Source organism: Dendroctonus ponderosae, unplaced genomic scaffold (assembly GCF_020466585.1).
Source record: "Dendroctonus ponderosae isolate FM_Combo_2020 unplaced genomic scaffold, Dpon_F_20191213v2 Dpon_F_20191213_5, whole genome shotgun sequence".
NCBI lineage: Eukaryota > Metazoa > Arthropoda > Insecta > Coleoptera > Curculionidae > Dendroctonus > Dendroctonus ponderosae.
This window is the reverse complement of record NW_026018715.1, coordinates 9,377,272-9,389,265: the sequence shown is the minus strand read 5'-3', so window position 1 is coordinate 9,389,265 and position 11,994 is coordinate 9,377,272. Positions and strand designations below refer to the sequence as shown.

The window sequence follows — 11,994 nt, the reverse complement described above, 5'->3', positions numbered from 1 at the left end:
ACCGTAATCAAAAACGCTTCGACGATTTCGATCTGCAAGATGTATATAAAAACCCATTGTACTTTGTAAAACTCGTCTCTTCAAGACGGTTCATTGAAAGGTCGAATCAATTTTCCTACTTTTTTATTGACGATATTCCATACAACTACATAAAAAACATTCATTTATTTTCAAATAAGGGTCTTATAAACTAAAAACAAAAACTCTAAATAAATCCACTCTTTATTGACTGTGTCAATTCTAACGTAAATGATTTCGTTTACCATATACAAAAGTATTAGAGTAATAAATAAAATATATACGTAAGGTTGTTTGGGAAGACATAAATGCAATTATATACAACTTAGAAACTAGATAAATCGGCAATACAATAATTACGGTATATAAACGGTTTTTGTTCTGCCTTGATCCTAACTTAGATGCAGAAATTAACACCGGATGAATTTGTAGAGAAGAGCGAATGATTAATGAAGTAAAAACACGAGAATAAGTTGACTCTTGATATCCTTGAAACTTACATCACTTCCCAAACAAAATAATTCAGTTTCAGAATTCCAGGTCAATTTATTAACCGTACATCCAGCCTGTTGCAATAACAGTGCAAGGCTGAACAAAGAAAATAATTGAACCATTTAATACAAAGTAAAATAGCTACTAAAGTGAGCGCATATTTAACTCCAAAACACGGGTTACCATATTAATAGTTTTGAAGAAAACAACGAACAAAATATCCAAAAGGCTACCTTGTAATTATCACATACACAGTTATCAAAATAAAACAAATTTCAGATAAATAATAATACTAAAAATAAATAATTATCTAAATAATCGTTTAATTTAGATATGGATTAATGAAACGTTTTCCAGAATTTGTTCTGGGCGATTTATTTTTGAAAGTCGGTTCTACAATTATCAGTAGCCTAACTCACAACAAATAAGAGGCAGCTCTTATTTGTTGTGAGTTAGGCATTTGTAAATTTATTCTGTAAGGAAAGGTTGCACATTTTATGACCAATTTGGCACACAAGCCATAGTGAAGTAAAAATAATAAAAAACACTCTACCATCTAGTGAGTTTCAGTAATCAAGAAAATATACCTGAGCGCTTTTCAAAAACTGGATTTGATATTGAACAGCAGAGACGATTTTTTGCTTAACTGTTGTTCTTTACTTCCAACCTACTCACTTGATTTATGCAATTTAAATGTTGGCAGTAACGTTTCATCAAAGATTAAAGACAATTTTAAGCTTGATGAGAAAGTATTTATGAAGTGACGACGTCTACAAGGCTAATAGATACAGGTGCCCAACCCTAACATAACACATAATAGAAGTTAGACATTGATTTAGTTGATAAATCCAATATCTATTCAGTTTCCTCTCCCGAAACTTCTTTATCGGTGATTAGCCTTGAGTTTTGCTTTTCACAGCCAAACAATTTTACTAAATCAAGTACCTATATTTTCTGCGAGTATTGTTCACGTGACGACATGGATTAAATCTATGAGTTGACGGTCGTTTCTTGGCAACATTCGAAGCTCTTAATTCACATGAAAAACTCATGGGTAGAGTGGGAAAGTGTAAGTCATGCATTCGGCGGCCGATCGAAGCAGCTAATTTCCAAAACTCGCAAACCACGCGAACTAGGATCTGTTAGTTTTAACCCTCGTGGCTCGAAGACTCTTTCATTTTGTTCTGCTATGAACTTGGACACTTTTCTCAGTTTCTGCATACAAAAACGTTTTTTAAGCACACTTCTCCTCTTACAACTGCTAATCGCGGGTATAGCAATAAAAGCCTCCAAAAATCCACCTAACAAACAATATTCGATCTCGTTCTTTAATTAATTATCGGACAATAACTGAACAATTTTGCAACAAAATAAATTGATACCGACGAGAAAACTGCAAAAACAGGACGAAATAAAACCGCCCTTCAATTGTCTCAGCTTTCACCTAATCAAGTCTGCTCATTTAAGAATTTAGCAAGCACCTTGGAAAAATTACCAGCCAGAACAGTTTTTTCCTAAATTCTCAATCTTTGATAAGCCACTCAGTTGCAATCTTTTCATTCCGAGAATGGGATAAGTAATTTTAAGTGTTTTTCTCATAACTTTGATTAGCATAGTGTGGATGAAATGGTGGCTGATGTTTGTAAATCAAAAACTGTCGCTTCTTTGCTTACCTTTTCATAGCGGGTTTCCTTGCACAGATAAATTAGGTACGCAGTCACACAAGCAAAACACCCCTCGCAATAGGCAGAACACGAGGCTTTTTCTGCTTCTTCAAATATTTCATTTAATCTATTAATTGTTGACTCGAAGGTTTGCTTTTCCAGCTGAAAATTAATAGGCTGTTGAAGCACCGGAAAGCTTAATGACGATTTCGACAAGAATTTTAGCAGCAAGAATCATTTGTAAGTAGTTTGTTTAAATCTGGTTTTAGTGCGATTATCTTAGCAAAATCTTTGCTTAGATGAATTACACTTGCGATAAGAAGTGCCACTGTAAATAATTTATTTGCTAATCTAGAAGTTTCATACAAAATTTCCATTTATTTTTCTGTTTCAATTAACAGCTGACCTTCGATGACTCAAATAAGGCTGTTGCTTTTAAATTATCTGATTCACAAGCTGACATTAATTAGGGGATTGTACATTAAAGTAACGAAGAAAAATTAAACATTTTTCACAGAGCCTCAAATGGACCAACCAGTTTCTTGCAAAGTTTCCATAATTATTACTTACTCGTCCTTCTAACTCCTGTGGAAAACTTCTCTGGAATCTCACGATTGTTCCATCAGTATAATCTCTAGGTATAAAAACTTTTAAATATTGGGGCTGGGCCATTTGTTCAGTCTCCCCAGCCCTGCCCCCATTATTGTAGTGATTACTCATCTTTCTAGTTGAAAACTGATAACGAATTGCAGGAATAAACGTCCGAAGGACTACAAATATGTAAAATCACAAATTTTCCTTAATTTACTGTGAAAAATGCTAAAAACTACCATTCCTAAACACCTTTTAGTCAGACTTTTGGAAATAAGTTGTTCTGTACCTTGGATTGTCAATCTCAAGTCTAATTTGTTGACATTTACCTGCCATCCCATGTTTAGAGCGGAAACGGGATGGGAAACTTGACAACGCCGGCTGAAGGCCTGGTTTTAACAGCTTTATGATATTCGTGCTGGTGAGTTGCTGTGAGGCCTCAAGGAAACCAAATCAAGGCAAAAATCTGACACAAAAAAGGTTTGTAGTTGTTTTTAATTTTAATAAGTAAACCAGAAGATGTGGATTAACGAGAGCACGAAATCGGCGACATACTAATGGTTTTTGTTAATTTATATAATTATATAAATTATTTTCTATTTCAGCCAGAAAGAAGATTTCTTCTCTATTGCCTCCTGAAAGGTCTAAGAATTTAATATTAATTCCGGTGTTTCTGATTACCCTGACTAAAAGGCTTTATTAATGTATTTAAAACTAAAACACGAATAAATATAAATATAAATTAATATCAACAGTTTTTCTATTGTATTTTCTGTAGGTTTCAAGGCTTTCTACGTACATGCAGTTGCAACAATACGCTCTCACTCGATATACAATTTATGTATTTAAATATTTCAGGCGACGGTTTTCCTCTCTGAAGCATCAGACCCTCTAATGTATTTAAATACTGTGATCAATATTTGCACTTCAATATAAAATACAAACGAAACACATATTATTGCAATTTTCCGTTTTTAAACACCAACTGAATATATTTACGGAAAGTACACATAATTATAATGTTATTTCTATTGTTAACACCGGGGATTATTGGCATAAATGGTTAAATAAAAACCCTTGAATGTAGGTACTTTTGCTTATTAAAACTGTACAAAATTAATTTTATAATGATACTTTTTGGAATTAACTTTTGCAGCTCCGTTATTATGCGGGCGCCACAAATATTACTAATTACTTAAATGAGGAAAGTGAAAATTTCAGCCAATATTTGATACCTAAGCGCGTTGTCATTTAGTAAGCTAATCATCAAATTACTCCCTTTAGGAGAATTTTGTTGATTGGTTTAACCCACTGATACACTTTGATTCCAATAAATTGGAAACGAAAAACTTCCTCAGCCATTTGCGTCTAGTTTAATAACTGAATCGAAGCGATTTTACCATGTTGCTCAAATTGCCCTATTTAAGACTGATCTTTCGAGTTACAGTGCTTCTTTTCCTCATCAAAGCCATCCATTCATCGGACGAATACGTGAAACATTTGCATAAAGGCTGCTACCGAACCAAAAGGCCATTTTTCTGTGTTACATTCCGAATCGCAAAATTCGTTCAAGATTTCGAATATCAAGGGCCTGAAAACAGTGCAGTGAAACTAGTGAAAGTTAAACCGCAAATGGAATCCAGTGATTTATTATCGACGCCCAGATTTATGAGGGACGACAGTGAATGGGATAAACTGGTGAAGTTTTTGCAAAGAAAGCTCATCAGTTTTCTTGGCTCTCATGGTATAGCTTTTGAAGTGCCTGAGGGAGTTCAGGTTGTCCAAGGAAGAAGCCTAAGCGATTCTGAAGGCGGACTCACGGAGAAATCCAATGGTAATTGAAAATGTAGCTTTAGTTTAGATAATGATGATTGGACGGCCCCAAAAACTATCAAAATACTCTGTTCTGCAGTGGGTACTTTTTTCAACGGTATTTTTCCAGTCAATCTACACCTACTACACACATGAAAGTAAGCAATTTCTGCTTTTTATTGATTGAAATAGGCATGGTTTATAGCGATTGCTTGTTGAAAGAAAACTCGAAATCCTGATTTAGAAAAATCAATCATTCAGCACTCGTTTACCGGCAAAATTTATCCTTCACTCATCGGTTTCCTGATTTTTGTGAATAATAAAAGCAAAAAACCCGGTTTATGTATATTTGTCAACAAATATTATTGCCAAAAGTAGATGAAAAGGTTTCGCTCTTAGGGTATTAGGGAAGTAACAACATATTTTTACTTTGGTTGGTGTCAATACTATCAAAGAAATATTTTATTGATTAAATCCAGTGGGGAATGGTTTCTTTGCGTATTTACGGGCAAGATCTGGGGCTGCAGTTAAATTTCAAAATCAAGACTAATTATACGTAATTGTATAAATAATGATGGAAAATACCGAGGTAAATTATCCAGAAAGTGTTTGTAAATGATCGTTAGAGATAAATTAGAATTTGCCTAACTCAATGAATCCCTGGTGTATGGTGTGAGACGATAAAGTTGCCAACAAAATAAACCGTTATATGATGTGGGCGCATATCCGAAAATTGTGCTATGAGTAGTTATCATTTTAAATACCCGGGCAGAAGTTCAATTACCGACCTAATATAACGTTTGAAATATTATAGAACCGAATAATAGGCTAAATTAATTGTCCACCATTTTGAACCATTAAAAAGTTGGACTTGAATTTAAAAGCCTAAAAAAAGCTCAAGTGGATATTTACCAGAAGAAAGAACTTGTTTTTTGTGTTATAAACAGAATAATAAAAAAACAATTGTCCCGGAAGGGTTGTACAAAACACCAACAAAAATCATCCTTATTACCAAAAAGGAAAAGAACTAGTCCGAAAATTAGGAAGGAAAATTGGAACTAAAACAAAAACAGTTTTGGAAAATTTGCCCCTGAAATAGAGCATGACTTCTACGAAGCCCAAGAGGGATTATGAATAATATTGAGGCAGAGAAACTCAAAGTTTTAGAATATACACGAAAAACTTGCGACCAAGTACAGAATGACAAAGGATTAAAACACAGAAAGAATTAAAAATTAAGAAGCAGATAAAATACCAAAATTGCAATTGAAATACAAAGGACACAAATTATATAAAAACTTACATACTATTCTAAAAAGAAAAGGGGCATAATAATATGGCCAACTTATCAGTAGATCAACCAGAGCTAATAAAAATAGGTCAATCATAAAACCTCTTCACACTCGGCCTGAAGAGAAACGGTCAAAGAAAGCAGATATTCCTATTTATGTGCTTCATAGACCGCATTGCAAACTTGAACGACAAAATAGGCGCAACAAAAACAAACCAAGCATGTGCTGAAAATCATTATAATTATAATAAAACACATGAACAACAATTCTGGCTCTTCCAATCTTAATCCCATCATGGTCCAAAAAATACAAGCAACGCAAAATCAATTCCGACAAGAAGACGCCACTATAAAAAAGTGTGGATAACGATTAAACGTATTTTTATTTATTTTAATATTTAGATTTGTTTTTCAATAGATTACAAACTAGGAACTAATTAATATGTGTCACAAAATTATTTTCTTTACAAGAAAACGCTTTGGCTGACGTGATTCTCAATTTAACAGTAAAGGTAGCATTAAAAAAAAAACAGTTGTAGAAAATTTATTATTAGCCCGAGTCTCAATTAATTGTAATCCCGACGACACCATCATAATGGCAGAGAACAAATACTACTTGTAACCACCCAACTAAAAGGGAAAAAAGCTGAAATATTCTAAAGTTGGTGTTATTTCTGTATTAATATACGCAGTAGAAACCAGAGCAGGCGTTCACAAATTCTTCAGAATAAATAAAAAATAAGGCGAAATGAAAATACTCAGAAGCAACACGTAAACACTGAGCCAAAAAATTGAGCGACACGGGAAGAGATTAATGTGAGTTGTAAAACGTATTGGGACTAAGTTAGAAATGATCAAGTGGTGAGATGGACCAGAGAGAGACTGGCAGAAGACGAGCCAAAAGTTAAACCTGGGAATCAGAACCTTTAGAGGACGAAGATTGAAACTTGGAGAAGTAAAAGGAGAAAATGAAAGGGTGATAAAATTTGCGGAATCGTCAGATTCTAAACTTGAAATAATCAAATGATAATAACCAAATGTAAAACAGAGTCACTAATCACCCTTGGAAGACATGAAAACACATGGAACAACATATAAGTAAACGTGGAATTTTATGTGATAATTTAATCTTAAAAAATGTCCAAAATGCACGAAGTATTATAATCACAAAAAACATTCGTAGTGTTTAGAGACGTTGATGACTAAATATATATGAGGAAACTTCTTTAAATTAAGAAACACGGGAATTATTTGATCCACAAGCTTTGTACAATTTCATCCTCACAACATTGCTACCAATAAAATATGGACCAAATCTGATTCAGCACTTGCGCCCACCCACAAACAACAGCACGTGAATAAAAAATATGAAAGGCAAAATTGTCTGAGCTTTAGTAAACGTGTCTATACATATATTAGTTTTTTGTTTAATATTTTATATTAGGCGCTCGATATAGATTCACGAACCTTCCATAAACTCTTCAAAAAAATAAAAGGAAAGTAACTGGTCCTTATCTTAGATTTGGTTAAAATCTGCTAAAAAATTAGAAAAAACGACAACGAGTCAAACAAACAGAATAAGTTCCAAACGTACTGATTTCACATTGATTCAGTTAGACAATGTAGCAATCTAATAGTTTAATAACATTTTTTTAACTTATGATTTTAGATCGGGAAATTTGAGTGCCATTTTTTGTGCCAGTGCAGGATTTTCGTGAGTGTCCATTTGGCAGTTAAGTTAAAAATTTGTTATTATACTACAATGTTTCCACAGTACGAAACCGCAGATTATCTTTAAGCACTTGTTGTTTCAGAACTCGACTACGAAGCGGCGAGGGGTCACAAAATGAAAGAGAAGAAAATCTTCATTCTCTCCGTAATAATTCTAGCAAAGCTTGTGAAGATCATGTTGTTGGTGAACATGATTTTCTTCGCCTTGCTTTTCATCAAGAAAATAATCTTGGTAACAGCGATAGTGTTCCCATCAGTGTTGAGCCACATTAAGCAGGCGTGTCAGAAGAATCATCAAGTTCCGGTTATCGCAGCCGAAGAAACTCCAGCGCATGGTAGTACTTGGTTTGGGTAAGCATTTTCAATATTCCATACAAAATTGTTTTTAGGCCAAGACTTTCTAAAGATTCCACAACGATTTTTTGTTGTAGATGGAGACAGGATAATACCGACAAGTCTTATTGGCCCTATGGAAAATGAAAAAAACCCTACTTGATATCAAGCTGGAAGAATTGCCCCTGATTTACTTAGAAAATGTTCCTGATATTTAATGACGAATTTCTTGCAATTCCTGGATATTAGATTTAAATAGTATTTTTTTATACTGTTTGTTTCATTTAAACTCCCACATTTCAAATTGCGGTCGTTTGTGTTTATATTTCATGTAAGCTAACAATGTTTTTAAATCAGTTTTTAAAGATTCAACAGTCATAGGATAGTAATATCAGTAATAAGGAGGACATTTTTCCATAAAACTTTACGTTTAGTGACCTGCAGTTTGGAGCATTTTAAATGTTTATTGGTGGAAACATTTTTAGGCATCACTGTAGGCAACTGATTCTTTAACCAACATCTCTATTCTACTAACACCGTTTGTCTTGTTTTAGATATCGAACAAAGACAGTTTACCCGATTGAATCTCACTACCTCAGTGATGCCTCTAATGAATCTGCTAATTATAAAGAGCAGGACCAGCAATAATGCAACAAATCTGTTTAAAGACGATAGAGATCAGTTGCAAACAGTGATGCCGATAGCTTCGTTAGCAAATTTCTACATTTTTGGATCGGCTATTTTGTCTTTTATGATCGTTTATGCGATGGTGACCTCTCTTAACTGAAGGAGCGAATTTTAGGTAATAAAAGTTCCGTTTAAAATCCAGCCAAAGTGTGGATGAAAATTTGTATGAACTAAAGTGCTACTTTATTCGTTTTGGGAATAAACTGAAATTGCAGAAGCTTTTCACGTAGTTTATTGCGGTTGTTCGACCGACTAACACATCCATTGTGTTTAATATCACATGGATTCTAAACAGTTTGGCAATGGCAAAAGCGTAAAAGCCCGAGTGCGGTTGAGTCCCTATGGACACAATGTATTTACCAGACTGAATGATTTAGTTGGTTCATTAAAGTTAACGGAATCTGTTTGTATTACATTTTCTAGAACAAGTACTGATAGTTGTCGTCATCTGGAAAATCCAATCCACTAGCAGCAAACAAATGCTCTTTAATTTCGCCATTTGACCCGACTTCATTGGATAAAAACCGTTTCCTTTGTCTTTCTAGTTGAGGAAGCAGCAGCAGAAAAAGTCCATCACCACCATGTTTCAAAGCACGATAAAAAGCTTCTTTGGTGGGCCATTCCTATAGTTCTCCTCATCAAGCTCTACTTTGTGACCGTTGGTCTTCACACTGTTCTTTTCGGAGTGATCGTTTTAAAGCTGCTGGTGTTCAAAGGAGCACTTTGGCTGCCTTATTTAGCTTACGAAGTGAAGAGAGTTTGCTTGCAGGAGGGGCTTCTCAAGGAGGTTTGGAATGGGTTGTGGCAAAAGAAATTGGACGTTGCTCAAAACTTGGAATACTTTCCGGTAGCTGATGGATATAACGAAACATGGGTTCCAACCTCATAGGGCTTTTGCCGCAAAGTGGCTGCAATATTTTCAAATAAAATATCTGTAAATATATCACTGATGGTTGTTTAATTTCGATTTTCCTGGGCGCTAAAGTGCGGGAACTTCCGCACCATTTTCATTGATAAAATCCTTAATTAATATTAACCGATTATTACTTTTACGCGGTAAGGCGATATAAAGCAGAGAATCTGTTTTTTTATCACACCGATAATTCAGCGTACAGATGGATTTAATATATAATAACATTGATAAGGAGCTTAAAAGCTACACTAATATTGGCAATAATTAACGAAAAAGCTTCAATAGTGCTATGCAAAGCTCAGCCGGATTACATTTGCAGGATTATTACCCGGCTTTGATTGATTGTGTACTTTACACTTACTTTTTCATGATGTGCAACTGATTGCTGCTTTCGTGCACCATAAAGGATATAATTGTAAAAAATACCGTTTTATGTGGTCTATGATCAATGAAACTATTTTCATATTTTTTATGTTTGAACATGAAACAACATTTATCATAACCACGTGCTGCATTAATTTCAGTGATAATTATTTATCCTGCTCTACTTGATTAATGTACTTAACGTACGCACCTTGCGAAGCCTTAATTAATGTTTATGTCTTTTTTACCTGTAATATACGATCCGGTAAAAATATGTTCGGCTAAATAACGAAATTTGTAAACGTTATGGTCAGCCATTATCTCCCTGTGGGGTTATTCGCACTTGATATGAATATTTTAGAGTTTCTGTTTAGTCTGAATGAATATACATTTTGCTTTGCAAAAAATTCTACATACAACGTGAAAAGGCTTGACGAATTCAATTACTTGCGTCATTATTCGAGAGATGTTGAGTAAAGTATGGTTTACCAATTTTTTCAAGTACGGCAGAAAAATCTCTTGCCGGCCTATTAGTGAGCGATTATTTGTTAGATCAGCCGTAGAGGCACAATTATATGAAATCAAATATTGACTTTATTTGCTGTATTTACAAACAATCTGCTTTATTCAGGATTCGATAATCATCGGCAAATACTTATTATTACTGTGACTTGTTTGATCTACATTTGCTGTGAATCGGCGATATTCGCCACAAACATTGAAAAAGCCAGACAATATACTGTTAAATTTACGAAAAATCACAACAAAAACCAGAATTATTCCATGAAAAAAAAGGATGGAAATTAGTGCTGATTAAAATCAACGAACAGGACTTAGGAGACTAAGTTTTTCATAAAAAAATATTTTGCAAAGAAACTGAGGCTGTTGACCCAAATATGATTTTCCAGTAAGTCAAAGAATATTGGGTTTTTCCAAAATTATCCAACCGGTCATCAAAAAATTAAAAATAACCATGACTAGACGGTTGGAGTTGAGCGGCAATTTCTTTGCAAAATGTTTATATATCTACTAATTTAGCACTTTCTTTATGAAGCCAAAAACTAAACCATGAAAGACTGAACATACGAAAATATCAGAACTTTCCATTCCTGTGGCTGGCATCCAATTTTTACTCTTTTCTGATCAAAGCGTTTCGTTTTTTCTCCATTCCTGTGGCTTACACCTAATTTTTACTTTTTTCTTGCCAAAGTTTCCGATTTTCTTTCCAACCCACTTTGCCAATCCTCTTAGTCTTCATCCAAGGAGTTGCGCTGGAACACGGACTCGCACTTTTGGAGCCAAAGTTTGCAGAGTTAAGTTTTCAACGCGCCGCCAAACAGTTGCGAATCTGCTGCCGTCGCGACGTCGCTGATGCAGACGCTGTTATTCTGCGGTTTTTCGAAAGTTACCCAAAGTCGAACATTTGAGCGCATTTATCCACAAGGTCTTTGGTGTTTAGTTGCTAGTTCTATGACTTACCGAGAAAGTGCTTCAGATAAGTGTTGGTAAGTTTTCAGCCGTTGATTTAGTTGGTGTAGACTGGATCTTATTTGAAGTCATTTTTTTAAAGATGATTTAATCCCATTTTAAATATAAAATAATTTCAAAGTAATAAAATACGTTTCAAATTAAATATTCGGTTTTTTCAGGCTAATTTATTTAGACAACAGCAACCTATTATGTCCAATAAAGTTCAAATATGCATTTTCCTTCTGCGGACTTACCAGTACTTTAGCTCGCAATTAGAACCGTTTTAAGCTGCAATTAGCATTTTATATGCGGCATCTAACACGTATAAAATGCGAGTTATTTGTTAAAATTGCATACATTTGAATATATTTGCTCAATTTTGTTGAATACACCTAAAGTTATTTAAAAAATAAGGGTATAAATTGTGGGGGTTTAGAATTAAAAATTAGTTTAGATTTTTTAAAGTGAAACAGGACTTCGGAAAATAATAATTTTAACACAAAATCCATTGAATCAATGCCGTTAAGCGTTTTCGATTGCATTGAATAATTAATGAGAAGTATTAGTTTTTCCTTGACCCACTAGTTCCCACAGTTTAGTTGAAGATATTAGCCAACCATTTTCAATAT

At 34.2% G+C, this 11,994-nt stretch overlaps 2 protein-coding genes and 1 long non-coding RNA gene across 4 annotated transcripts in view; 2 read left to right on the top strand and 1 right to left on the bottom strand.

The window, feature by feature from the left end:
* Positions 1-106: 106 nt before the first annotated feature.
* On the bottom strand, positions 107-3,086 carry LOC109535186 (golgin subfamily A member 7). Of its 2 annotated transcripts, XM_019901058.2 has the most exons (4): positions 3,005-3,086; positions 2,745-2,944; positions 2,184-2,336; positions 107-1,725 (listed from the first exon to the last, which is right to left on the bottom strand). In XM_019901058.2, exons 2-4 carry the CDS (start codon positions 2,892-2,894, stop codon positions 1,585-1,587), a joined length of 444 nt encoding a protein of 147 aa, XP_019756617.1. In that variant the 5' UTR covers positions 2,895-2,944; positions 3,005-3,086; the 3' UTR covers positions 107-1,584. The 2 variants fall into 2 exon arrangements, with proteins under 2 accessions (XP_019756617.1, XP_019756616.1); XM_019901057.2 differs by having other exon boundaries at positions 2,745-3,068.
* LOC125504481 lies at positions 2,305-3,471 on the top strand. The gene is made up of 3 exons (XR_007281521.1): positions 2,305-2,414; positions 3,113-3,245; positions 3,371-3,471. It is a non-coding gene; the product is annotated as an uncharacterized LOC125504481 (long non-coding RNA).
* Positions 3,472-11,144: 7,673 nt separating this feature from the next.
* LOC109535238 (neuropeptide F receptor) overlaps positions 11,145-11,994 on the top strand; it is a 38,018-nt gene continuing 37,168 nt past the window's right edge. The window contains exon 1 of the mRNA XM_019901120.2: positions 11,145-11,400. The gene's annotated coding sequence lies outside the window, so the exon portion shown is untranslated. The remainder of the gene's footprint in view (positions 11,401-11,994) is intronic.